Genomic DNA, 27,660 nt, shown 5'->3' with positions numbered 1-27,660 from the left:
TAAACTCATATGTTGAAATCCTAATTCCCAGTACCTCAAAATGTGACCTTATTTGGAAATTACGGTCATTGCAGATGTAATTAGTTAAGATGAGGTCATGCTGGAATGGGGTGGGCCTCTAATCTAATATGACTGTTGGCGTTATAAGAAGGGGACATTTGGAGACAGACATGCACGTAGGAAGAACACCATGTGATGATGAAGGCAGAGATCGGGGTGATGTTTCTAGAGGCCAAAGAATGCCAAAGATTGCTAGCAAACCACCAGAAACCAGGAGCGAGGCATGGAACACATTCTCCCTCACAGCCCTCAGAAAGAATCAATCCTGCTCGAACCTTGATTTCAGACTTCTAGCCTCCAGAACTGTGAGACAATAAATTTTGGTTGTTTAAGCCCCCCACTTCATGGTACTTTGTTACCATAGCCCTAGCAAAGCAATACAGGTGTATATCCTTCATGCACACAAAAATATAGAAAACGTCAACATTTCCCACAAAACACACTTGTCTCATTTTGACTAAAAGGATAAGAAGGAGGGTTCAAAACATAACATTATTGTTAAACTTTAACCTGAAGGTTTTTTTTAAGTAACATCAACTGTTAATGGCTCCATTTTTCTATTATTAAGTTCCAGAGAGTTTTAGAGACAAACTCTAGAGCCTAGAACACTTTATTAAAGTATTATAAATGTTGTACTAACCTGCAAGGCAAACACATGGTTCTTACTCCTTTTGCATTTGTGCCAGTTAGCTCTTAGGCCTCAAAGACCAATTCTTCATTGTATGAGAATTGTGCAGACCCTGGGTTATCTAGACTCTTCTGCTTTGTTCATTGTTAGCCAGTTGTTCTACATTATGTATGCAGGATAGAGTATTAAGGACAGGAAAGTCGTTATGGGACACCTCCTTGACTTCTAAGACAGAAGCAGGGAGAGAACAAGTCATGACAATTCCCCAAGAACAAGTGGGTAATGGACAAGACCCTGGACCGAGGTGAATCAGAACTGTATTGTCTTAATCCTGACTCTGAATCACTCTTGTGGGACCCTGATGTCTCTTGACTGCCGTTTTGTCTTCTCCAAAGAGGGATTATACTAAATGAGTGGCACCTATGCCTCTTTCAGCTCTTCCGATTCATATTTAGAAAGGACCACATGCAATAGGCAAACTGGGAAGGCAAATGTTTACTGCAGGCCTACTATGCCCAAGGTCCTAAAGATAAAATGCATGTTTATCACCAGGTTGAAGGGCCTCTATAGTTAGAATAGTGGGGAACAACGAAAATATCATTAATTTTACAATTTATTTGATGCTCTTACTGAATGTTTTGGTTGGGTAGGATACCAACAAGAAGCTTCGTTTTAGGCATGTTTTATGAACAGGAAGATTGTCATTGTAAGGAATTGATTTTATGCTGAGAAGTGGAAGGTTACTAAATTTTTGGCATATTCTAGTCAATGATAACCTTAAAACTTTGATGTTCCAAGTGTTTCTAGAACCATGAAACAGTTAAATTATCACTGCAGCATTATAACAACTTGGAAAAAACCTTTTTCTTTTTAAGATACGAAAATACTTCTAGAACTAGAAAATAGTTAAATTATGGCTACTGTTGTACAAAGTTAAACTTGGGGAAAACAGTCTTTTTTAAATTAAGAAATACTTTTTAGAATGCAGTAAAATCCTCTTGTATTAAATTATGAGGAGATAATTGGGAATTATTTCTGTAAAGAACTTCTGAAAACGAATTAAATTTAGAATATAAGGGGGTGTGTAAAATTACAGAACTAAAGACATTCAAAGGAATAATGCTGTGAAGTGCCAGGTTTTGAGAATTTAAAATATAGGGTTGTGAGGAAAAAAAAAAAAAAGAAACCACTTTCACTAACAATGAAACTATAAGAATTCCAGGAGCAAACATTTTGTAAAAGAGGAAATGAACATGCAAATTGTATGAGTGCATAATTTAAGAATTCATAGACAGTGCCAGGGTTTTAAAACTCTTCACATTCCTCTTCTATTTGGCTGGTTCACTTTGCTACCTAAATCTTTGCCTCCTTGAAGCCATTAAACTCAGCTAACCAAATTACACTGAGGCATGCGGCTGGAAATATTTATCTTCATATCATAAATTTAAATCTTCATTAATGACGTGCCAGAACATACTTTTTAATGTTTTTGCATCCAAGTTTTTCTACACATACAAAAATGTGAGCATCAAAAATAAACATTTTTATGACTTCCAAGGGGTTTGTAAACTGAAACTTGTGGGCCAAATCTGTCCCTGCTGCCTGTTTTTATAGAGTCCATGAGCTAAGAACGGTTTTTACATTTTAAAGTAATTGAAAAAAAATCAAAAGAAGAATAATGTTTGTGTCAGGTGAAATTCAGATTTTGGTGTTCACGAATAAAGTTTTATTGAAACACAGCCATGCTCATTTGTTTCCCTACAGTCTATGTCTGCTTTTGCGCTACAATGGCCACGTCGAGTAGCTACCTCAGAGACCATGTTGCTCAGAAAGCCTAAGATACCTTCTGTCTGACTCTTTCCAGAAAGAGTTTGCTGACCGCTAATGGAAGTCACATCTTAGGTTGCTTTGACATGAAACCAGCAGGTTCCCTTTATATCACATCACCAGGTCTTAAGTCACCAGTGCAGTTTGTTAATCATTCTAAACCTAGCAGTGTCCTCAACACACGGTAGGTATTTCATGAATGTGTCATTCATAATGCTAATAATTTATTTTAAGATTTTATTTATTTATTTGACATGGGGGGAGGGGAGAGAGCAAGCAGAAGCAGGGGGAGTGTCAGGCAGAAGGAGAAGCAGGCTCCCCACTGAGCAAGGAGCCCAACATGGGGCTCAATCCCAGGACCCTGGGATCATGACCCGAGCCAACGGCAGCCACTTAACCGACTGAGCCACCCAGATGACCACTAATATTTTTTAAGAACAAATGCACAGAACTGTCTTTCAGCGAGCATTATAGGAATATTCCTGTAGATGCCAATTCCTTGCTACTCTGCTCAGGCCAATGATCCAGGCTAGAAGAGCGCTGGCCATTCATATCCATACGACCAGTAGATCCAGCGCTGCCACTAATTCTTTGCTCTGACTCAAAGTTAATTGAATTAACACCAGCATCTGGAGCTTCTTTGTTGGGTACACACAGCCCTAATCCCATCGGATACCTGCTCATTTTTAGACAAATTTTAGTCATTTGGTTGTAAGTGATGTTTCCATGTTAATGTAGATAGATAGATATACATAGACAGATCTATAAGATAGATCTATCTATGTATAATCTTATGTAAGAAGATAGATCTGTATATATAATCTTATATTCATATATATCTATATACCTATCTCTCTATATATATCTATTTCTCTCTCTATATCTATCTCTCTATATATATCATAGTTTACCAGTTGCTGTGCAAAGCACAGAAAAAGAAAAAACTCCTATTTTTCTGGAACCTTAAAATTTCCTCCCATGAAGGAAAGTTCATTTGAGAGCAGCTCAGGACTAGTTCAAAAAACCATACTGTTCTCTTTTTCTGTAAGGACCCACCGGAAGCTACTGAGAATCAACCCACACTTAATTCCTGCTTCCAAGGCCCAGTCCACCTGCAGGGGGTGCATTACTTGTGGGAATGTAGAATGGTGCAGCCATGGTGGGAAACAGTATGGAGGTTCCCCCACATTTAAACATAGAATTACCGTATGATCAGCAATCCCACTTCTGGGTATCTACTCAAAAGAGGTGAAAGCGGAGAGTTGAAAAGATATTTGTACACTCATGGACACAGCCACTATTCACAATAGCCGAAAGGCAGAAGTAACCCAGGCATCCGTCAACAGAAGAACGAATGAACAAATGTGGTCTATCCATACAATGGAGTATAATCAGTCTTAAAAAGGAAAGACTGCTACAACATGGATGAGCTTGAAGACATTATGCTAGTGAAATATGCCAGTTACAAAATCATAAAGATTGTATGAGTCCACTTGTAAGAATAATTAGAACAGTCAAATTCCTAGAGCCAGAAAGTAGTATGGCAGGGGTTCCAGGGGGTGCTGGGCGGGGGGGAGTACACAGCTACTGTTTAATGGGTAGAGAATTTCAGTTGGAGAAGATGAAAAAGTTCTCGAGATGGGTGGTGGTGCTGATTACATAATTATGTGAAGAAGGTATTTAATGTCACTGAATTATACACTTAAAAATGGCTAAAATTATAAATTTTATGTTACATATATTTTACCAAAATAAGAAAAAAATTGGCCACCAAGAAAACATTAGTACACCCCCCTCCCCCCACACTGGACAAAACAGTGGTTAGGCCCAGCAAGCAATATATACATAAGGAAAAGTTTCGCTGACTTATTTGTGATTGAGAAAGGAAGAAGAGGAAGAGGAAGAGGAAGAAGAAGAAGAAGAAGAAGAAGAAGAAGAAGAAGAAGGAGAAAGGGAAAGAAAGAAAGAAAGAAAGAAAGAAAGAAAGAAAGAAAGAAAGAAAGAGAGAGATTGTGTTTGTTAAGATGGTATATGTAAAAAAGTGACTGACTTGTCCTGGTTTCCCAGGAGAGAAGACTGCTACTAGGTTTGGGAATTGAAAGTTCCATATCCCAAGAAACCCTCAAGTCCCGGGCTAACCAAAGTGGTTAGCCACCAGTGAGTGAATTTTAAAATAAACAGAATTAATAAGATGCTTTTAAGAACTGTTGGGCTTTCCTCCCCTGAAGGTGTGAAAGGAAGGAAAGGACGGAGCAGTGACTGAGTATCTGGTGTGATCAAGGGCACTGTGTGGTTTTACCTAATTCTACAGTTTTCCAACCCTGGTGTCAGCATCTCCGTCATTCAGAATGTGACCACCAAGGCTCAGAGGTGCTGAATCACAGGGGCGATCCATAGCAGAGCTGGAACCCAGGAGTGGAGGTGGGCGGGAGGAGAATGAGCAAAGTGTGGGAAGAGGGAAAGAAGGGAGGGGGGGCAATGTGGGAGAGGGACAAAGTGTATGCAGGGGAGCAGGGAGGAAGAGGGGGGCAGAGAGAAAACACGGAGTGTGATTCTTGTGACTAGTTCTCAGTGCCAGACCCCCTGATGCCAGCCCCTAACCCCACAGTTGTGTTCTGAGTGATTTCTCTGTGTCTTAATAAGCTCCAAGTTGCACGAGCTAACATGTGAGGGATCCTCTCCTGGCGCCTTATGATACTGGACAGTTAAGTGAACACAAGGCACGTGCTGATGGCCTTGAGCAGAGCTGCGGCCCTGCTGAACAACGGATCACACTTTCACGGGGGCATCAGGGTCACCCCAAAGCTCCTTAGAATCCAGGTCTGTGAATATACTATAAGAACTGATCCATGCTCTGGGGACAGGAAAGTAGTTCTCTAAGACAGAAGGACAGAGGCCCACAGAACCCTCCACATTTCCTGGACTGAGGGCTTGCAAAGCTTTGACACATGATCTGAAAGCATATTCTGTATAGGCTCTGCCAGCCCCTAGACACCCCTACCTCACCTCCAGTGCTGGCACCCCTCCCGTTGCCCTGCCCAGCCCATGTGATATTCTCGGGGCTTCCCTTAGGCCCCTCTCAGTCAGGAAGGGAGGGAGGAAAACTGACTGGGAGCATCTATCCTAAATGTGAATGTCCCTGTTCCCCTGTCCCTCCATCCCCTCCACTATCAGCACTTTTAGAAAAGGAAGCTTATTAAAGCTAAGCACAGATTGCACTGTGAAAGCTTCCCAGGCAACAAGGTGAAGTGAGGACAATTTGGAAGGAGGTGAGAAGACACTTCATGGCCCGGCGCTAATTCTGGTCGCCCTTGAGTCAACTCCAGATCGGCTCCCCAAGGCCATGAAACTGTACAGCTTCTTCCTGTCACAGATTCTCTAAAAATGTGTATCAGAGTTTTCTGTGGACTCCTAGATAATGTCAGTTTCCCGTGCACTGGGCTGCCAAGTCACCGTGGTGGGTGGGGCCCGGGAATCGGCTCATGGACCTGCTGGCTAAAGGACCCCCAGGCACAGGGCAGCACAATCACTGCCCCAGGTTTGAGCCTTGTTTTGTTTTGTTTCATTTCGTTTTGTTTTGTTTTGTTGCGTTTTGAACAAGGGCTCCAGAATGGAATGCCACTGGCCCTGGAGTAGGCTTGGGGACTTCTCCTCAGGGTTATGTATGAAGGGGGTCACTGAAGGCCAGCCAGGAGCTGTAGAAAGTTGGACATAAGCTTTGAACCTACTTTGAGACAGGTTCTTTCTGTTCTCACCCCTTCACCGCACTCACCATTCTCTCTCTTTCTCTCATAGACAATTTTTGTGCTACATTGTTTTGTTTCATGTTTCGTCACACTGTATGTCAGTTCTGCCATCAGGGGCCCATAAGAGGTAAGATTTAGAGTGCACAACCTAGAATCTGTAATCGACACTTTCATTTCAAAATCATGAAGACGTGTGCATAACAGTCTGAGCTGTCTTTTCAAGTGTGGTCGCTAAGAAACAGAACCAGAAGGCTGTGTCCCCACATGCTGCTTTGGAAGTTTGCTAAACCACACAACCTCTGGTCTTGGCCGGGGTGGGGGGAGCAGCTAAGTGGTAACTTGATCTACACCTCCCTACAGTTCTCTGAGAGATAACAGTCTTCTTACATTAAAATATGAGTCTGCAAAAGAAGGAAAACAGATGCTTACAGCTTCCACAGGTCTAAACGATATAACTAGACAGATCGAGCAAGTACCTAACCATATAAATATTGGATGATAATACAACATTGCTATAAGATATGGGCAAGAAAACTTCAAAGAGTGTAAAACCTTGACCTCAAAAGCAATTCCAGAACTGTAGTCAAAGCTGCATAGTATGTCCTAATAAGAAAATCATAAGACTTAGTTAAGATTTTGTGAACTTTAAAATAAATAAATAAATATATATATATATTGGAGAGAATGAAACATTTCTGTTGAAATCTCAAAAGCGAAAGCACACTTCCCCTTTTAAAGCACCAGGCAATAAATTTGATGAACATCTCCCACAGTTCCCGCCGAAGCGCCCCCACCACTGGGCTGGAAGGGGTCATCCTGAAAGGAAAGAAGTGGGGATACAGTTTGTCCTGTGGGGGGCTTGGGGCCCTGAGCCGTCTGCGAAAAGCGCCTTTGTTCACAGCTTCCCCTGGCAGATTTTCCCTTTGCTTTGCCTTTCCTAGACACCAGATGAGGCTGTTCCTATTTGCAATGACCATTGTCTACCGTATTTGGTAGAAAGTCAAATTCACAGTAGCAGCTTGCCATACTGAACATAAAGTGAGGGCATTCTATGATGGCCCACATGGCTGTCGACCTATTGGAATTTCTCTGAAACTCCATTATAATAGGGGACAGCTAAAATGCTTCTCTCACGCAGGTGGGCTGCAAGTGGGGGCAGTGCCACACCAAGTTTCCGATCCATAAATTAGTTTTCAGTAGAGAGTCGCAGTCTTCCGTACTAAGAGAAAACAAGAGCGAAATAAGAAAGGGGAAAAACACCACCTTACCCACATCAAGCACAGAGGACATCTCCACAAATAATGGCCGTTTCATGTACACTGCAGAAAAAGTTTTTCCAAACCCCCAACTTTCTCCCACCTACAGTCTTAATCAACCAGTCAGCCAACAAGAAACAAAACAGTCCTCACCAGTTCAAAACAAAGCAAACCCTCTAGTTTAAACTTCTGAGTCTAGAGTAAAATTCTGCAAGTTAACAGAAAGTAAGAGTGGGAATATCATCACACCAGGTAACAGGTGAGCAGTGCCTCAAGGAATTTTCACCTCTCCTACACCCATAAGGAGCATAGTGTTGGAACCAACATTCAGGACATATAATCTGAGTGTCCAAAGTCATGACTGTGTTGGCGGGGCCTGTGTAGTGGGTCGAATGGTGGCCCCCAAAAAGATACGTCCAAGTCCTAACCCTTAGTACTGTGCATGTGACACTTTTGAGACCCATTATGGATCTTGAGATGAGATCACTTCGAATTAACCGGGATTATCCACCCTAAGTCCAGGGACAGATGTTCTTACAAGAGACACAAGAGAAGACAGAGAGGAGAGGCCACAGGAAGACAGAGGCAGAGAGGGGCACGATGTGGCCACAAGCCAAGGAATGCCTGGAGTCAGCAGAAGCTGGAAGAGGCAAGAAGAATTCTCTTCTAGAGCCTTTGGAGAAAGTGCGGCCCTACTGACATCTTGATTTCAGACGTCTGGCCTCCAGATTTGTGAGAGAATGAATTTCCCTTGTTTGAAGCCAAGTCTGTGGTAATTGATGGCAGCAGCCCTGGATAATGAACACAGTCTGGGCACCAGAGCCCCCACATCTCCTCGTGGGGGTCCCTCTCAGCTGCAGAAGTGTCTGCCTCCACCCAACACACACTCACTTGGTTGTGATAGGAGGAAAATCTGTTGTGACACAGCTGTTTGACACCTGTCTCACCACCTACAGACCCCCTTTTCCTTTCCTTCAGGGGACCAAACCCCTCACTTTTGTCTTCTTTAAAACTGCTTAGCTTTCCTAGGTTTTGCTAGTCTTTCTGGCGAGTAAAAAAAAAAAATTTTACCCATGGTCCCCGCCAAAAATTAGTTGAGAGCAATATCAGATTAACATGACCCACATTCCCACATTTGAGACCATTTACTTTTCTTTAATGTGCGAACAAGCATCTAATGGTATTTGCATTTTTTGGAAAGGTAGGAATTTCCTAAACAATCCTGCTTCTAATATTTTGCCAAAGGATACAAACAGTTAATTTCGCGGGTATTTTGGCGAGGCGAGAACTGGCAGAGTAGGGAAGCAGGAGGGGTAGCCCCATTTCAGCGCCCCAAATGTCACTGACGGGCCTCAGGCTAAGTACAGGGCAGTGACAGAGCAGAGACGAGACTGGGCAGTATGGGAACCCTCTAGGCCACAGAAATGGAACTACGAGGAAACGGCCTCCAAGTCATGGAGAAACAATTCATATTCTCACTAAGGTAACATACCTGATCAAGAAAAGCAAATGCACCAGGAATACACTCAGTTCAGTGAAAAAAAAAGGGGGGGTTCAATCCAGCTGTTCAGCATCATGTAGCTCAGATGGCCGACGGAAGTGATGGGATTTCCACTCTTTCCACAGGTTGTTGCACTACGTCTGCAATGAGGCGGGCAGAGAATAATCAGCCGACTGCAGCGTAGCTGGAGAACTGACAGGGAGGAAAAGAAGCCAAAGGGGGTTCCCTGAACCCCAGATGGGAGCTCTCCCATTAGGAACAAAACACACACACACACACACAAACACACACACACACACACTCGCTGAATGACACGGCAGCGAAGCAGAGGCTCAGAGCTTGATGACAGTCCCATGAGAGGTGAAGAGACAGGAGGAGACGTGTGCTTTGATCAAGGGTTCATAATGAAGGCGCTCTCCCGGGGGCCCAGTGCTGGCTTCGGCAGCTGCTGACACGACGCAGGGATGAAACCGCATCCTTGCACCTTGTTTCCATCTGGCACCAGGACAGCGATCAAGGTACAAACTACTCCTATCTTCTAATAATAGTCTTACCTTTGACTTCCTTTCCATGTCTAGACTAAATCCTTCGAGTTCTTCATCACTGCACTCCCGGGAGCTTCTCCTTTTTCATCCACATCATTAAAATTCCCATCCACAGACTGCTGGCCACAGACTTGGACGCCGATCTCTTTCCCACTGCTCAAGCATTTCTACAGCCTTTGCCCTCCACGTGGCTCAGCACCAGCACACCTCTAGCCTGGTCCTGCCCACACCCTGGGCCACGTTCCTCTCCCCTTTCTTTCCCTTAGAACCTTTATGTGCTTCCCAAACATCTTTCAGCAAATTCTTCTCCCATGTAGATTCTCGATCATACAAATCCATCGACCCTTACACATGTGGTACTGACTGCCTACTAAGTGCTCCGCTTGTATCTTGGGTGAGCATGCGCACATGCGTGTGCGTGTGTGTGTGTGTGTGTGCATGCGTGCATGTGTTGACAGGGAGGGAATGAGGCACGGAAGGCAGGAGAGAGAGACAGAAAGGCCTTAGGCTCAGGGCTACACACATAGTGCTCAATAAATATTTCCTAATGAATTTACAAGCAAATTATTAGGATGGGGCCAGGTTATGTAGGTTCATGAAAGCCTGGGAGAGGCATCCTGCCTCTCTTAATATGGTGTGGGTTGCAGAGTCACTGTTGCCAAACACAAAGTGACCAGCAGCCTGTGGCATTCAGGGAGACGGCAGTGAGGGGGATGGGTAGGGCGCCACTGAAACAGATTTGGGAAGGAAGCAATGATGAATACTGATGTGAAGATGGAAATGAGAAGAAAGCTTCAAAAGATGGCCAGAGTGCAAAAACAAAAGAACTTTGTGGTTAATTAGGCATAAGGGACCACGTAAAGGGAGGCTGAGTGGTGGCTCAAGCACATGCTGTAAACTGATAACCTCCCACCTTCTGCTGTAGGTCTGACCCCTTCCCTTCTCTCTTCTGTCCAGCAAACATCACTAGTCATGGGACTCACAGTCCCCAAACTGAACAAATGCATGATTTTTCCCAGCACCCAGTGCCTGCTCTTCCCCATCTTTTGGTAATATCATTACTAACCCACTTGCCCGCCTTGGTTCCCAAAATATCCATGAAGAACACAGAAAAAGAAAGATGTGAAAGGGTTGAGGACAACCAAATGGGTGTGGGGGCAAGGGAGAAGAGATGCTAGGAGGAGAGATGGTCAAGCAAGATAAAAACACGACAGATCCTCTGGACTATGCAGGTGGGTCCAGTGGGACCCCATGAATATCCCTTCAGTGGAGTGACACGTGCACAGACCAGTGAGTTGAGGAGTAAATGGGAGAGGAAACTCTACTCACCCAGAGGAACCCAAGTTCACTTGCTTGCAGGGAAGACATCCGCTCATTCTCAGGACTCACCTAATCCCTCCGGACTCAAGGCTTTCTTCTTCTGGAAAGCTCTCCCCAACACCTCTGCCACTCCCCGAATGGACTGGATGTGCCCGGGCCTCCTACAGGGCTCATTGGGCTCTTCTCTACCAGGGCACAAACCTCACGATATTGTGATGATCTGTTTCCCTCTCTGTCTTGGGACTGCGAATAGGCGTCTTTGTGTCCCCACCACCTCGCCCAGTGCATGGCAAAAAGAAGGTGCTTCACAAATGAATAAATAAATGAGGAACAGAAGAAAATAAATGTAGAAACTTTCTTCAAAGACTTGGATAAGAAAAGGAAGAGAAACCTCAGCAGATAGAAGGAGGCAGTGCCAAGGAAGCATGTTTGTGAAAGGAGGAAACGTTCAAAGGCTAGAATGAAGGAGAAGCTGTCAAGAGGTTGAAGATACAAGGAAGAGGGAGCAATTGCTGGCCCAGGACCCAGAGGAGAGGGACCAAGGGTATTCGGGGGAGGAGCAAGCCTGGGGCAGGATGAGCCAAACCTCACTTTCTGAGACTATAAGGAAAGGAGGAAATGTATGTAAAGTTTTTGGGGGAGGGAGAATGAGGAACAGTCTGGAAGTTGAATGAGTTTTTTTCGTTGTTTTTTTTTTTTTTTTTTTAAGATTTTATTTTTTTATTTGGCAGAGAGAGAGAGAGAGAGGCAGGCAGAAGGAGAAGCAGGCTCCCTGCTGAGCAGAGAGCCTGACGTGGGGCTTGATCCCAGACCTTGGGATCATGACCTGACCCGAAGGCAGACGCTTAACCATCTGAGCCACCTAGGAACCCTGGAAGTTGAATAAGTTTATGTTCTGGCACCTCTGAATAAAATAAAACAAAAGGTCATATATCAAATAGCAAATTGAAACAGGAATAAGTATTTTAAAATAATAAGTAGAAAGAGAGATGAAAGTTTAGAACAATTATCCAGGAGAAAATATTTATTGAGCACATGGTATATACTAGGTATTATGGGCCAAGCTGTGTCTCCTGCCCCCACTTTGTATGTTGAAGTTCTAACTTCTTAGCACCTCAGAATGTCACTACACTTGGAGAGAGGGACTTATAGAGCCAGTTAAATTAAAATGAGGTCTTTAGGGTGGACCCTAATCCAATCTGACTTGTGTTCTTGTAAGAAGAGTAAATCAGGACAGACATACAGAGGGAAGACCATGTGAAGACAGAGACGACAGCCATCTCCTAGCCAAGAAGAGGGGTCTCAGAAGAAACCAACCCTGCCAACACCTTGATCTGGGACTTTGAGCCTCCAGAACCATGAGAATATAAATTCTCAGTCTCTGGTACTTCGTTCCAGCTGTGCAAGCTCACGATACACCAGGCATGGAGGTAAGGACTTTAGCGCATTTATCTAATTTAAATCAACAGCCCTGTGAGGCAGGTGTCATCCTCAGTCTGCAGTGAGGAAGTGAGGGAGAGGCTATGTAATGTCCCCAAGGACACAGAACCTGTGTATGATCCCATCAGTCTGACTCCAGGGGTCTCAATCCTTACTAAGTGCTTCATGCCCAAAGGCTGGTTCAGGGCATGTCTTGAGTCACCTTTGGTTGAAAACCACAGCTTTGAAAGGCCATCAGTCTCCACCATTAACTATTTCTCCAGCCAGAAACAGGAGCAGAGAAGCCAGATGAGGCTTATGGTGTGAACCGAGCAGGGGGCAAAGGTGTCAGGGATCAGGGTGAGTGGGGCAGGTACAGGAAAGAACACATACAACCATGGCGGAGAGCCAGAGATGACTGAGGAGACGAGGGCTCTGACCTACACGGGGCTGGAGACCCCACTGACTACGTCATCCAACTCATCTCAAACCCCCAGTGCTCCTTCCTACAATGTGGGGGGGAGGGGCACATAACTCCAGCCCGAGTTTCCCCAATAGATTAACCGGGACACTGTCTTGTCAGTGACACAGACAGGAGACAGCCTTCCAGGAAGTCCCTGCGGCACCCTATAGCATGAATTGTTTATCCAATTAAGCTAATCATTTCCCTAGGCCCCAAAAGGAGGAGACACAGAAAAGGTTCTTTTTGAAGCAGGGTAGGGGGTGGGTTTGGAGGCTGGAGTAGGAGACAGAGGAGCTGTCCTGACCAGCTCTGGTCAGTCCCAGGATGACAGGAGGGGCCCAGTGGGTAAGGAAGGACTGCACAGATATGTCAGGCAGGTGGGTGGTGGCAGTCGACAGAGCCCAAAGGAAGTTCTGGGATGTCTCTCCTACGTCAGCATTTTGCCAAGGCTGGCAGAGTGCTTACTTCCTCTCCCTCACAACCTCACAACACTTCTGTGCACTGTTATACATGAACCTTTAGCCACGAGCTTGAGGCAAAATTCTGTGAGTGGTAATAAGAAAGGCTGTCCCAGTACTTCAGCTTTTCTTAGGTTCTGAATGAGGCTTTGTTGGAAACTGCACTAAATGACTCTTTCAGTCAGTTGCAAAGAGCAGACCAATCATCAGTGCAATGCCCTAAAACAATGAACAAAGCTGGAGAAGGGTCCTTAGTAGAATCTGGATATTACTATTTAAAGAGTTGTGTCGGTAATATTCAAAAAAGTTCACTTGTGAAATTCACACTTTCTCCAGATATTTACAAAATGACAAATATAAGATGCTGTATTTCATAAATACGTACGAATTCAGATTATATTACTGTTCCAAATATAGAAACTACTTCATGCATGCCAAGAAACGGATGCAAAACCATGTTCTTTGTAACTTCCAGTTGATTCTGGTCCCCCTCAAAGTGTCCAAGGATATTGGACAAGTTTTCCCTCTGTACAACTTCTGTACCCCTTCACTGGGAGTTGGCAGGAGGGAAAGGTGTGTCAGCCACTCATAGCCCACCCCAAATAAGTTACCGGAGAGCAAGCAAAGGATTCGTGTGTATGAGGACCTCTTCCTGATAAACCATGGACACTTCGATGGAGGGGCACTGCAAAACACTGGTGACCTGAGCATACTGCTTGGGTGACCCCAATATTAAAATTGCTGATTAAAGTTTAGAAATGCATGCATTTAATACGGATCGCCACGTGTGTTCTGATGACCTACGTCTCTTTTATTCTCCAGGGCACCTTGAGTAACGAGAGAGAGGAAACCCCCATAAGGTTGGAACACAGTCGGAGACAGGTGTGGGCAGAGACGAGGTAAAAGAGGTTGAGAGGAACAAATGAGTGTGTTTAGAAGAGTCCGGTTCACCCAAACTGGTCCGTTCTTCAGTAACGGAAGCGATACTAAGCCCATGAGTACGGTTCCATGCTCAGCGACTAACTCCACGCCCAGATGTCATCCTAGGCACGTAGAAAAGATGGAGAGGAGTTCAACTCTCTTCCCCACAAGGAAGGTCAAGGAGGGAAGAAGGAATTTAGAAACAACCCTAGGAATAGGGCTAACCTACCCTACACCACAGGCCAACTGCACTGCCAACAATTCTGTGAGAGCTCAAGTGCCAGACCGTGTGCAGACTGGGGTAGATAATATGAAGCAGATAATACGAGATCTTAATGACTTGTTACTAATGATTCGTAATAAATTGGTGTCCATTTCAGACGTGTCACTGTATTGACATGATATAAATAATACAAGAAGAAAAACACCCACTTAAGAATGGATTTTCTGCTTCCTACGACTCAGCTTTCCCTTTCTCTTTAGTTAAGTCTGCACACACGACTTTCGTAATCAGTTTTCCATTTTTTAACCTTACTCCTTAAAACAGGATTATAATTAAGAAGGAAAAAATCAAAACGATACATAGCAAAATAATTTGCCATTTCACAATGCAATGTGATTTGAAAACTGTCAAAAGAACGATCGACAATGTATAACATATTTGTCCACATGGTGTCACTAGAACCCCAGGAAAGTCAAACATTCTCAGCCTGAGCGATTACATCAGACATCTATGCTGGGGGATTTTTTTTTTTTTCCTTTAAATGCCCCCATTCCATGCAAAATGATTACAAAGTGAGAATGACATGAATTAGAAGAATAACAAATTGTCTTCTAAAAGAGTTCGAAAGTCAGATTAACTCCCAACACTATGACCTATAATACCAGTAAGCGTAATAACCATCATTTATTGATCACAGGGCACGATACTAAAAGCTTAACGTGTATTGTCTTAACTAAGCCTTATAAGACTGTCTTCTTTGCATGGTAGTTAGACCTGTTTTTAAAATGAGGAATCCGAGCCCTCCAGAGTTTGGTAATGAACCAAACTGTCCCCAAAGCCCAATCTTTGCTAAGCAATGAGGCCACAAAGAGGGGAAAGCCGTGTCTCGGGACTGGAGGACTGGAGTCCAGCTGAGAGACAGGCTCACCCATGAAAAGGCAGCAGTCCAAGGGCTATAAACTAAGTGCCAAGAGGCTGTCCAATGACTATTAAAACCCAGATAATTCTTCTCATGATCTGGGAGACCTGAGGCTAATCAGTGAGGCTTCCTGGAAGTCAATGGATGCCAGGTGATCGTCGCAGGGAGTTCAGCACTAAGACACCCAAACAGAGAATATGCCAGTGGGTGAGGGGCAGAGAGCTGGTGAACAGCCAGCCAGCCCCTGCCCTTGCTTGACAGACGCATAACAGCCCATGCATAAGTGATATTGTTCCCAGAGTTATCCTGTCCTGGTAGATCCCTAAAGGCCCACCCATTTCTTGCTGCTTTCCACTCCCAGTGCCAAAGTACTGACTCAGAGCATTTGGGGCTGAAAGAGAATGGACTGAATTCCCGCCCCCCCCCCCCCCCCAAAGCTGCTGAGTTGGCTCCTCGGTCAAATGACGATGACTCACTGGGAACAAATGCTGGCGGTGAAAGGCCAATCATGGTCATTTACCTCATTCAAATCTTAACAGCTGGAGAGGCGCAAGTTTCTGCAACGTGTTACCCGGCAGTAGGGCTGAAAATGACCTTTGTCTCCACAGATGCAACCACATGTGGGCAGTGGGTTGCTCTTATGAGACGTGGAGGATTCTATGAGCAACTCTGGCAGCAAATCAGCTGGCTCCCAGCACACTGATTCTTTTGTCATGCTGGGTAAACCCTATCACAACCGAAAGTTCGCTGTTGGGAATATAATGAAATCTCATCTGCTTAGGACTAGAAGCAAAAACCTCTTCATGTATTTTTTTTTAACTCTTGCCAAAGACACGTAACATAAAATTTACCATCTTAACCTTTTGCAAGTGTACCGTTGGTCATGTTAAGTACTTTCACCCTGTTGTGCAACCATCATCACGATCCATCTCCAGAACTCTTCATCTTGCAAAACTGAAACCCTGTACCCATTAAACAAGAACTCCCCATTCTCCTCTGCCCTTGGTGACCTCCATTCTACTTTCTGTCTCCCAGAATTGGAATATACTAGATACTTCATGTAAGTGTGAAAAAAAGTATTTGTCTCTTCATGACTGGCTTATTTCACTTAACATAATGTTTACAAGGTTCATCCATATTGTATCTGTTAAAAAGAAACAAAAAACTCAAAATGGAGTCACTTGTGCTACAGGACATGTCACAAAACTAAGGCTTAATCCCTAACCTAATTGCAGTTTCAACCTTCCCTAGGAATGTAGTCTTAACTGGTCAGTCTGGAATTTTCCAGCAGGACCAAGGAGGTAATCTGGCACATAGACCCTCCCCATTCCCCAAAGGAAGATGATGTAATCCACTCTTTCCTTATTCTTTCTCTCTTCTGCCTGTAGAAGTCTTCTATTCTGTACAGCTCCCTGGAACTCTTTTCTACTTGCTGGATGGAATGCTGCCTGATTCATGAATCACTGAATAAAGCTAATTAAATCCTCAAATTTATTCAGGTAAATTTTTGTTATTTCACAGATTCGGTGGCCGTGGTGGGATTTGAAGCAAACTTGGGATGGCCTTTGAGGGCAACAAGAAACACAGGCATAGCATAGTACCTGCAAATGCCTTTTTGAGTTCTGTTTCTCTTGCTGTTTCTGAGGGCCATATGTAAGTTCCTCTTTGTTCTAAACTCTCTTTGTGTCAAGCTCCCAACCTGATTGACTTTCCAGTCAGCACCCATTTGTCTAGAATCACTCGTTCCACATTGGGAGCTGCTAGTAGTTTGGGCAACAGTTCTTCATTTGATTGGGAACTCCAGCCTTTGGATTCCATATTAGGAACTGCTGGCTGCGGTTCCTCATTTGTTTGAATCATTCCCCAGATTCCACACTGGGGACTGCTGGTGGCAGCTGATTCCATTTGTTTGGAATCAGTCTGCAGTCCCCATTGGTTGAGGTCTGCTGGTTCAACCCACTCTGCTGTCCCAGGTTCCATGTTGGGAATTTCTGGAAGTGAGCCCAGGGCCTTTCCTTGGCCGGGCCACTGTAACTGGTTACTGCTGGCGTGTTAAGGTGCATGCGTGTGTCTTGTTTTAAAGAGATACAGGTTAACTGCTAATGGGAATCCCAAAAGTAAAAAATTGGTGGGCACAGATTGAGCATTTAAAAGCTGTTGGGGGGAGCACCGAGGTGGTTCAGTCCGTTAAGTGTCTAACTCTTGATTTTGGCTCAGGTCATGATCTCAGGGATGTGAGATCAAGCCTAGCATAGCAGTCCACGCTCAGCGGGGAGTCTGCTTGAGATTCTCCCCTTCTCCTTCTACCCCTCCCCCCACTAGCACACTCGTGCTCTCTCTCTCTCAATCAAATAAATAAATAAATCTTAAAGAAAAAAATAAAAGCTGTTGGAACATTCACTACCTCACCCAAAGACTCCTATTAGTGTAAGTTGGTCACAGAATGGGTTAGATTGACACTAGGTCAACAGTCAACCTCATGAAAATTTCTGTGCGAGAAGGTACACTGTAAAACACTGTATACTCTCCAGCCCAGAAGCACGTCCCTCTTAGGTATTAGCTTGATTCCAAGAGAACCGAAAGCTTAGCTAAAAGAAATGGGATCCTTAAAATCTAGAGAGTTAATTGTACCACTTTCTGGTACACATGCTTATTTTATATCTAAGAAATATTGTCCTAGAAGCTATAAATATTTACAAATATGTAGATTGGGCTCCATTTGTGGCTAGGCATGGCTGGACAGAAATGTGAGTTGAGCTCTATTTGCTGCTAGGGTGTCACCCTGCTGCTAGTCGTTAGTAGAATGACAATGGCCATTAGCAGGAAGGTTCCAATTAGATAAGATCATTTAAGAAGTAAGCATTCCCAAATTAAACAAACAGAATGGGATACCTATTTTAATCCGTATGCAGAAGCTTCCAAAAGGCTTCAGAATTCCAAAAGAGCTTCATGACGTTGCAAAAACCTAATGATAAATTAAAGACATAACCTAAAACAAGAGACTGTAAGAGGGACACGACTCCTACTGCTCCCCTCTATCCCCCTTTATTCAAGAACTCATCCTACTAATCCTCTCTCTGAATTGCCATCACACGACCATAAATGAAAATTCACCAAGTTAAGGCCTCACAGACACCCATGCATCTACCTTCAAAGGAGGGCCCTCATATGGGCGCCTCCCAGAGTTGACGAAATTCCGAGGGATTTTCTGGTAAACTGCTATGCTATTCCCTTAAGCAGTTAAGGGAAGCTGAAATTAAAATTAGGGTCTGAAGGGGATCCTGGGAAGACTAACAGAGGCCAGTAATGGTTGAGAATTCTTACCAGGATCAGCTCTCCCAAACCTCTGTTCATAGTGCCCAGTTATGAGAGAAAAATAAAATTTCATGTTGTCCCTTCCTTTCCAAATCTAAAGCCACTGGTTACTGATCCTTTCTTTCCCAGGGACAGTTACTGCCTTCTTGCTTGTCCTGTTTCATGTTCTAAGAGCTTGGCTTGGCTTTCTGCTCGCCTGGAACATACAGTCAGTTCTTTCCCTTGGCTATCTTTGGGAGTGACTCTGGATTTTGGGGAGGTAATAACCTTTACACCCTCTTTGAGGATGCCTCTTGGGTCCATGGCGTTTTTTTAAGACTGCCAGAAATATTTACTGTGAGTTCTGGCTGAAACCTGACAAGATATCTGAAAGGATTTAATAATTCTATGATCAGAAATTTGGCCCAATTGGAAACTGATATTCAAAGCCTGATGGGAATGTTTTTTAGGCTGTCTAAGCCAAATATACCCAGAGGGAAAGAACAACCTTCTAAATAAAAGGGTTTATGGGTGGATCAACTTATGATGTCATTTACGTTGTAAACTAATTCTTTGAGGAATTAACTGTCCTCATCTTACAAATCTTTGCAAAACTAGAAATGCAGCTCTAGAGACAGTTCAAAGTTCACCTATTCCTTTCCACCAATCGCCAAAAGTCCCCTATTTATCTTAAAAAGGCTTTTAACTTGCATTCTTCCCTGTGCCTTTGAGATTGTAAGTGTTTAAGTATAAACTTCAGAGAGGCAATTCTTATTAGAAGAAAAACAAGAGGGAAAAGGTCATTTGGAATCTGGACTAATGGGAAATCTTAAGTGTAGGGAAGCTATAAGGTCTTTCTTTACATCTGTGTGTGTGTGTGTGGGTGGGTGTGTGTGTGTGTGTGTGTGTGTGTGTGTGTGTGTGTGTGTGTATAAGCATGTGGTATTTTCTACCTCTGGATGGTACTGTCAAAATTAATTTGTAAAAGAGCCCTTTTTAACTGGCTTAAAGAAAATCAAGCACTTATATAAATTAAGTATTCATAAAAATTCTCAAAAATAGGGGCGCCTGGGAGGCTCAGTCTGTTAAGTGTCTGCCTTTGCCTCAGGTCATGATCCTGGGGTCCTGGGATGGAGCCCTGCATCCGACTCCCTGCTCAGCCTGTTTCTCCCTCTCCTCCCCACTCGTGTTCTCTCTGGCTCTCTCTGGCTCTCTCTGACATAAACAAATAAATAAAATCTTCCCCCAAAAATGCTCAAAAATATCATAGAAACTAACCCAACCACTTTTCTGGTTCGCAGGATCTGGGATAGTCTTTGGCAAATATAAGTTAGTTTAAGTTTGGGTTCATTAAAGCAGGCCATGTCTTCAGAGTGACCAGCATTAAATATAATGCAGACATACAACTTTTCTTCTGCCGGGGTTTATCACTCAAATAAGCTCATGTTATCTCTGTTACAAAATTTGTCAGAAAAATAACTTAGGGTGCGCCTGGGTGGCTCAGTTGTTAAGCGGCTGCCTTCAGCTCAGGTCATGACCCCAGGGTCCTGGGATGGAGCTGAGCCCCCACATCTGCGGGGACCTCCCTGCTCAGCGGGAAGCCTGCTTCTCCCTCTCCCACTCCCCCTGCTTGTGTTCCCTCTCTCTGTCAAATACATAAACAAAATCTTTAAAAAAAAAAGAAAGAAAGAAAAATAGAATAATGGCTGATGTCTGATGTCTCATGAAGGTTTTGTGGGTCATCTAAACATAATTATTAAGGACAAGTAAATTAAATAGATGTAATAGAAGACATTTAGGTGAGCTTTTTAAAAAGTTTCCCCAAATATTTCTGGTAAACTGAACCCTTAAGGTTTTGATAAGTTAAATTAAATGATGGACAGTCATTACATATCTAGATCATTTCCAAAAAAGACAGAATACTAAAACATTAATTACTGAACATGGGTTTCCTTTTACAAGGAACTAAAGATATTTGTATCCATTAGTAAACATGTCCTGTGCCATACTGAAAAATTTACTATGAGAAAATCTACTCCTAAAAATTATAAAAAGTATTTTTACATCTGCCAAGCTACAGAACACTAATACAAAAGAGAGTTCATAATTCTTTATTTTCACTAAATATTAAGGGTTAAAATTCTAATACATACTTAAAGCTACTAGAAATAAAAAGGGGAACATGTCTGTATGCAAGGAATGAAGGATGTGTGTTTTTGGTTAAAGAAAGCATGAGGAATGGAGACGCATCTTGTTGAGAAAAAAGAAAGTTATAGATGATTTGTAGAAAATGAATCTTTGAAAAGGGATTTTCTCTCTGGTTAGGGCTGGCTAAGATTGGACTAAATTTAAATAAGTGAAGGAGTTTTAGTATCAAAACAATTTTTAATTTTTTAAGTAACTGTCATACTGTTTTCCATAACAGCTGCACCATATTATAACCCCCCCAACAGTGCACAAGGGCTCCACTTTCTCCACGTTCTCACCAATGCTCGTTATTTTCTATTGTTTCCTTTGATAGTAGCCATCCTAGTGGATGTAAGGTGGACCTTTTAAACCTCTTTTCAAGGTTGGGGCACCTGGGTGGCTTAGTCGATTAAACGGCCAACTCTTAATTTCAGCTCAGGCATGATCTCAGGGTTCTGGGATCGAGTCCTGCATCAGGCTCTACACTCAGTGAGGAGTCTCCTTGAGGAGTCTCTCTCCCCCTCTGCCCCTTCCCCCTGCTCTTCTCTCTCTCTCTCTAAAATAAATAAATAAATCTTTAAAAAAAATAAAATAAAATAAAACAAAAACCTCTTTCCAAGGTTGAAATTCTAGGCAAAAGCCCTGATTATAAAACATTGCAGTAGTACTTAATGGTTACAGAAATGTATCACACATTTAAGATTTAAATCACTGCCTCTGGATTCTATACACCACCTGAAAGGATGCTGGGCCGAATGGAGGAGTGTTAGGGTGGGTCCCAGCCCCCTATGAGCAGCTACCACGAGGGAAAGAAGGAACCAGGAATCTGACCGCCTACATGAGGACAACCAATTTAAGTGAATTCCTGACTAACGAAGTCAGAATTCATAAAGTTCCACTAATTTCTAAGCCTAGAATGGGCCCACAATGAAAGCACAATGTGGATATGAACAAGACTGAACAAAAATCACTATAAATGATTCAACACAAGTGAATGCTTTTTCATCAGTCTTCAAATTTGGAATACAATTTTTCAAAAATCTAAAACTGGAATGCTAAATCTGTACTTAGAGGGGGAGATACAACTGATTCAGGAGTGTTTGGTTTCTAAAGTCCATTTTTTAGGGTGTCTGGTTTCTTCATCTGTTTTCTCTCTCCAGCCTCCTGTAGGGTCCAGAAGTCTTTTAAAAAGTCGAGAGATACAGAGGACGACCCCCCCCTCCCCACCAAGAGCTTCTTTTCTAAGGTTGGTTGAGAGTTCATCTCCAGAAAGTACTTCTGCCAAGGAGCCAAGCCAAAGCCATGCTGGGCCTGGCTCCCACCTCTCAGTCCTTCCATTACCAAGCCCATAAGTGGAACCAAGTCCTGTCAGTGGAGATTCCTCAGCCTGAATCCTTCCATCAGGAAGTCAAGGATTTGTAAAGGAGAACTAGCAAACGCAGGAAACAGCAATGAACTGCAATCTGGAAACCGGGGTTTGACTTGACCTCCTTGACTGTGGGCAGAAACCTCAACCTCTTTGAGCCTCCGTATTCTCAACTGTAAAATGGCGGGGGGGTGTCCACATACCCCCAGTGGTGCAGATCTCAGCATTATGTGAAAACTTCTGGCACACAGCTAACTGCTTGTCAACAGATGCTCAAAAGTCAACCAGAGACTAGCTGAATAATCCCAGGAAGTTTCCTTTTGGCTGCTGACTCCTAGGCGGATGTCTGTCTTTTAGCTGAAGTCAAGGTTCACAAAACAAATGCTAATATAATGTAATTCTCTCTGGACATCCTTTCAAGTTCTGCGATTAACAGTCATACCCCATGTGAGATCTAGACGAAGCCATGACGTCATTCACTCAGACCAGGGTGAGACCGTTCTGGATGCTCTCCATCTTGGGGGCTGTTTTTTCCACAGTGTTGGGGTGGCGAAGTAATGGCTTCACATGTCCCCCCAATCCTGCAGTGGGTGAAAGAGCAGCTTTCCTCCTCTCCCTGTTGTGCAGTTGGGCTGGCAACAGCAAACCACCGACTCTGGAGTTCCAGAAACACAGACCCTCAAACCACCTGCACTGTCTGCCTCTGCTTGCTGAATTCGATTTTTCTCTTTTCCATCTTTATGTGGGATAATTCTGTCACTGTAACCCTTTCAAAGGAAGGGGAAAATGCTCTGCCCAAGAGAGAGATTCTCCATTTGCTTTCCCTTTTTTCATCTGTATTCACTTTCTTCTTTGATTTTCTAGAATTCCCCTGATCCAGGTATCACCTTTCTTCGCCTCCCCCTGGGGATGCTCGGTGAACAACTCCCCCACCTATCCCACTTTCCCAGCCCCTTCCTCCTTTGGCTCTCACACTTGACAGCACCCAAGCCTCCCCAACACACACACACACACACACACACACACACACACAGACAAGAAACCTCCCTGTGTGTCAGCACCCTGGTCCCAGCAGCGCCATCATAGAGCCTCTGCAGTGCCATCCATCACCATGGAAACGAGCACTTGCAGGCACTACAGACAGACACAGCCATTACTAGGCTAGTGCTTGTCAATCCACATGTGAGTGTGTGTGCTTAAAATAGAAGTTCTGCAAATAAAAACAGCAATTAGGGAAATCTGGAAATCTTTTCTGAATACAGATTCATTTAGCCCTGCTGCCAGCTGACTTCCCTTTCACATCGTCTTTCTCTACCGTTGTTCCTTAGCAGAGGTGTGGAAAGCCAATAAGCCAGTTCTCCCTGGAAACAATGCCCCTGCAAGGGGGATTGGCCATCCTTAGGGATTTTGAGGTTATGAGGATCAACAATAGCAGGTGTGGCACCCGCCGTCCCTTTAGAAAATCTGACACCGATCCCTGTTCTCTGCTTCAAAAAAAAATTAGGACACTTAAAATACAAAATGGGGAGAAGAGACAGTATTTAGGAAATGATAAGGGAAATGCAATCTGAAAGAAGCTAAAACATAAATACCAGGGAAGTAGAGGAGGCTGGGAAAGAAAGCTGACTGCAGGGTTTGTTTATTCTGCAATTAGCAAAGTGGTAAGTGACTAAAAGGTAATTGACAGCTCTCTAGGCACCAGTGAAGTGGTTACTGCAAGGAGAGGGCACAGCAGTCTTGGCCCCCCGGGGTCAGGGACTTGGTGGCCTGCAGGCCCAAGGTCAAGCTTCCTGTGATGGGCCACCCCAAGGCCACGCTGCCTAGTCAGGCTGTCCACTCTTCCCTTTCCAGAATCTTCCTCCCATCTGGCTATGGGGCAATTCCAACTATCAGAACATTAAGAGTTCATTCTAAAATGCATAGATGACCCCAAAATAATCTACTGCAATGGAAAAAAAATAGATATTTTATCAGAAATTCACATTCTCATCACAGAAGCATTAGTATTCATATTTATGCCTAGGTTTAAAGAGAAGTAAAAAAAAATCTGAAGAATCATAATCAGAGAGCTGGAGAAGATATCAAGAGTTCATAAGGTCTAGCTGTAGTCAGAAGATGGATAAAGTACATTATTCCCTCCTTACAAGAGGAGGCAAGCGAGGGCTAGGAAGTTGAGGATTTATTCCTGAACTCCGCTTAGCAAGTGACCCCTTCCCTCCTAAAATTTATTCCCATTACACCTTTTCACAGGAATGCATTTGGCTTTTGTTGCTATATCTCAGCCTGTATATAGACTTTTTAAAAAAAAATTTATTTATTTGAGAGAGAGGGAGAGGGAGAGGGAGAAGCAGACTCCACCCTGAACAGGCAGCCTGACACAGGGCTCAGTCCCAGGACCCTGAGATCATGGCCCGAGCTGAAGGCAGACACTTAACCAACTGACATACCGAGGCATAATTAATCACTTCTTTCACAAAAATGATTTTTTTTTTTAATAATTTGGCTGAGATTGGCTTCTTGGGATGGTTTCTTGTGTGGATCACTACTATCCTTCTCTAAGTAAATGACCAGGGGTGGGGGGCTGGAGAAATACAGACACCATTGGGACCCTTATGATCTTAATAGCAGACCAAGACCAAGATCCCTCCCTAAGCAACAGGTTGCATTTGTAAGTAGACCTACCTCTTGGTTTTTCAGAACACAAACTAGCCAGTAATGACATGTTCAATGTGTGCTGAGCACAAGACACGAGGTCAGAGAGGGGAGACCTACAGAGTAAAGGGAAACACGGTAGGAAGGCAAGTTCTGCTATCTCATGGAAGTCTGGGTAACCATTTTTAAAAAGTCATTTATGTTTGCACTAAGAATGTTTCATGTTTTTATGAAAGTTCCATTTGCCTGTGGTATTTTGTGTAGAAAAACCTTAAAAGTATTTGCCTTCCCTGTGCCCGCATTAATTGAGCAGAGAAAGATGGGGGGACTGGGCCAGGTTAGAGCCGGAGCCCGGCTCAGAACGAAATACTGATGGTGACTTCTCCACGGAGGCGGTGGCATGCATGCAGATGGCCAGCCAACAGCCTCTCCCACGGGCACGAAGACACAGATCTCAGGTGCCTGGACCCCTGGGAAGCTGGTCCACGCCCCACAGAAGGACGTGGACGGGTCACTGAGAGACCGGGGTCAAAGCATCACCATTCCTTCCTCCACAAAGTGAGTTCCTGCAGAATCTGTCTAGTTCAACTGCTTCCTGCACCAAACTGAGGTTCTTCCCCTGCCCCCTTTTCCAGGAAGGGGGGAGACCTATGCAGATTTTTTTTTTTTTTTTTAACTCCTAGCAGTCTGGTGCTAGACTCGGGCTAAACCCTTTTGCACACATTGTCTCATTTCCTCCTTCAGGGAACTTGAGGTGGATCACTGCCCCGTTTTTTCACACGCCAAATGGAAAAAACCGAGAGAAGACACACCATGAGTGATGAGGCCAAAAGTGGGGGGACTGAGACAGAATCTAAGTCTGTAAAACTTGGCTCTTTTCCCTCAGATTCTAGGTAACCCGATGCTATGGGCTCCAGAGGCCAAAAGTTCAGCATGCAGTGTCACTGTTCTAAGATATTACTCATGTCTGAACACTTCCAGATTTCTTAGCGCACAGTCTCCTCATTGTTTCCCACTTCTTTTCTCCTAGGGCCAACGAGCACCCCCACCCCGCGGGGTCCCTGGTCTCGGCCCGGCCCACTGCATGCAGTGCTAGTGATGGTAGGTTCACCTCCCACTGGATCGACTTCTGGGCCTTCCCTGCCTCTTCTTGTCACTTCTCTTTCTCCTGGCACTTCCGGGCTCAGCCAACCTCTGCCCTCCCTCCCTCCATCTCTCAGGGACCAGGGCATCGCCGTCCTCAGGGCTCTGCTCCCACAGCCTGCTCCACAGGCCGGCTGAGCCTCGGCATCGGACCAGCCCCCAGCGTGAGAGCAGCAGGCTGACATCGCGCCTGCAGCGGGGACAACGCAGCCAGGCCGCAGGCAATGCATGTCCTCTATGCATGAGGCCGGGGCCGGTTCTGTACCGGCGCTGTGCAGCCAGCTGCTCTCAGCATTCCTGCCACCCGTGCCAATCCTCCCCCCTGCATCCCAGGAGAGCCACCTGGAGGATGTCTGACACTCAGTCGCTCTGCCGCCCACCCAGATGCCAAGTCAAAGTGCTTGGGGAAAAAAAAGTATTAACTCATTTTTTGATTCACATCTTACAGCTTACTATTTCTTTTACCATTTATGAAAATCCAAAAGAACGGCCTGCCAATGGCTTTTTCTTTACGCATTCTGGTCTCAATCTGTGGTTTGTTAAGTCTGTTTTTCCACAGCTGACCCTGAGTTGCAGAAACTGGTTCCTCCTCGCTGTCTTCTGAAATACTAGCGTGTCTTGATAAATAGCAGTTTCCATGGAGATGACAAAGGAACATTACCCATTTTGCAGTGAGCTTCTGATTTTATCTTGAACCATTAGCTTTCACCACCGCTCATTCATTATGCATTTGCAGTAAGGAAATGGCTGCGGCCCAAAACATTTCAGGAGACCTGCATCAGCGTGGCCGCCCAGAACGACATGCACCGCAGGTCATCGGCAGCCCGTGGTCAGGAGGGAAGCCAAGTCCAGGATTTAAAAAGCCATCGGAAATGACACACCAGCCCTCCATTGCCTGTGGTCACACCCTCCACAATGCAAATCGAAACTTTCAACAAATGACAAATTAGGAACTTTACGCATGACCCCATCATTTACAGGATAATGGGGTAAGGTGCCCAACTCCATATTCGCAGTCTCCAATGCTGCTTGCATGTTCTTTTTCCCTGAGTCAACTCTCCACCCCCACTGACTCCCTTACAATTTATGTTTACTGGAAAAGTCTGTGAACTTAATTTTTGTGAAAGATACACATTTTGGAATTTCAAAACATGACCCTTACATTTTTCACCTTTGAAGAAAGTCTTCAATCTTGAAAAAATAACTGATATGGGGGGCGCCTGGGTGGCACAGAGGTTAAGCGTCTGCCTTCGGCTCAGGGCGTGATCCTAGCGCTATGGGATCAAGCCCCACATCAGGCTCTTCCGCTATGAGCCTGCTTCTTCCTCTCCCACTCCCCCTGCTTGTGTTCCCTCTCTCGATGGCTGTCTCTATCTCTGTCGAATGAATAAATAAATAAAATCTTAAAAAAAAAAAAAGAAAAAGAAAAAATAACTGATATGTGATAAACTAAGAGTGGATAGGTACCAGATATAATCATTGTACTTGAGAAGGGGAATGATGACATCATAAAATACCTTTTTTTTTAAAAGGAAGTAGACCTCTGGGGCAGCCAGTCTTAATTATGTGCTTTTATATATGTCTAATAAATATATGAAAATCGTATCTGAAGGCAGCACACTTGCGAAGACACCGTAATAAGCGCAGGAAATACATTCATGGTCTGAGGTCCAAGTTCCCAACAATGTCTCCCTTTTACAACCATGTTTTAATTGCCCCCAAAGATATAAAA

The 27,660-nt window shown here is 44.1% G+C and overlaps 2 protein-coding genes across 6 annotated transcripts in view; one reads left to right on the top strand and one right to left on the bottom strand.

The window, feature by feature from the left end:
• Window positions 1-27,660, bottom strand: part of DCLK1 (doublecortin like kinase 1) — a 331,152-nt gene that overhangs the window by 172,609 nt on the left and 130,883 nt on the right. The window lies entirely within an intron of this gene.
• LOC130543144 (uncharacterized) lies at window positions 11,565-27,623 on the top strand. Of its 3 annotated transcripts, XR_008958241.1 has the most exons (4): window positions 11,565-16,785; window positions 21,928-22,623; window positions 25,178-25,343; window positions 25,816-27,623. XR_008958241.1 is itself a non-coding variant. In XM_057309216.1 (3 exons), exons 1-3 carry the CDS (start codon window positions 25,186-25,188, stop codon window positions 26,530-26,532), a joined length of 756 nt encoding a protein of 251 aa, XP_057165199.1. In that variant the 5' UTR covers window positions 21,552-25,185; the 3' UTR covers window positions 26,533-27,302. The 3 variants fall into 3 exon arrangements, 1 of the variants encoding a protein (XP_057165199.1); XR_008958238.1 differs by having other exon boundaries at window positions 21,928-25,343; XM_057309216.1 differs by lacking the exon at window positions 11,565-16,785 and having other exon boundaries at window positions 21,552-25,343; window positions 25,816-25,886; window positions 26,006-27,302.

This window comes from Ursus arctos, unplaced genomic scaffold (genome assembly GCF_023065955.2).
Source record: "Ursus arctos isolate Adak ecotype North America unplaced genomic scaffold, UrsArc2.0 scaffold_10, whole genome shotgun sequence".
In the NCBI taxonomy this organism is placed as follows: Eukaryota; Metazoa; Chordata; class Mammalia; order Carnivora; family Ursidae; genus Ursus; species Ursus arctos.
Note: the sequence above shows the minus strand (reverse complement) of the source record. Positions and strands in the feature narration are given on the sequence as shown.

Coding starts and splice junctions, on each gene's coding strand:
- LOC130543144 (XM_057309216.1), top strand. CDS start 25,186: ATGCATGCAGATGGCCAGCCAACAGCCTCTCCCACGGGCACGAAGACA. Junction 25,344..25,815: donor ACCATTCCTTCCTCCACAAA/GTGAGTTCCTGC, acceptor CTTTTCTCCTAG/GGCCAACGAGCACCCCCACC. Junction 25,887..26,005: donor TGCATGCAGTGCTAGTGATG/GTAGGTTCACCT, acceptor TCCATCTCTCAG/GGACCAGGGCATCGCCGTCC.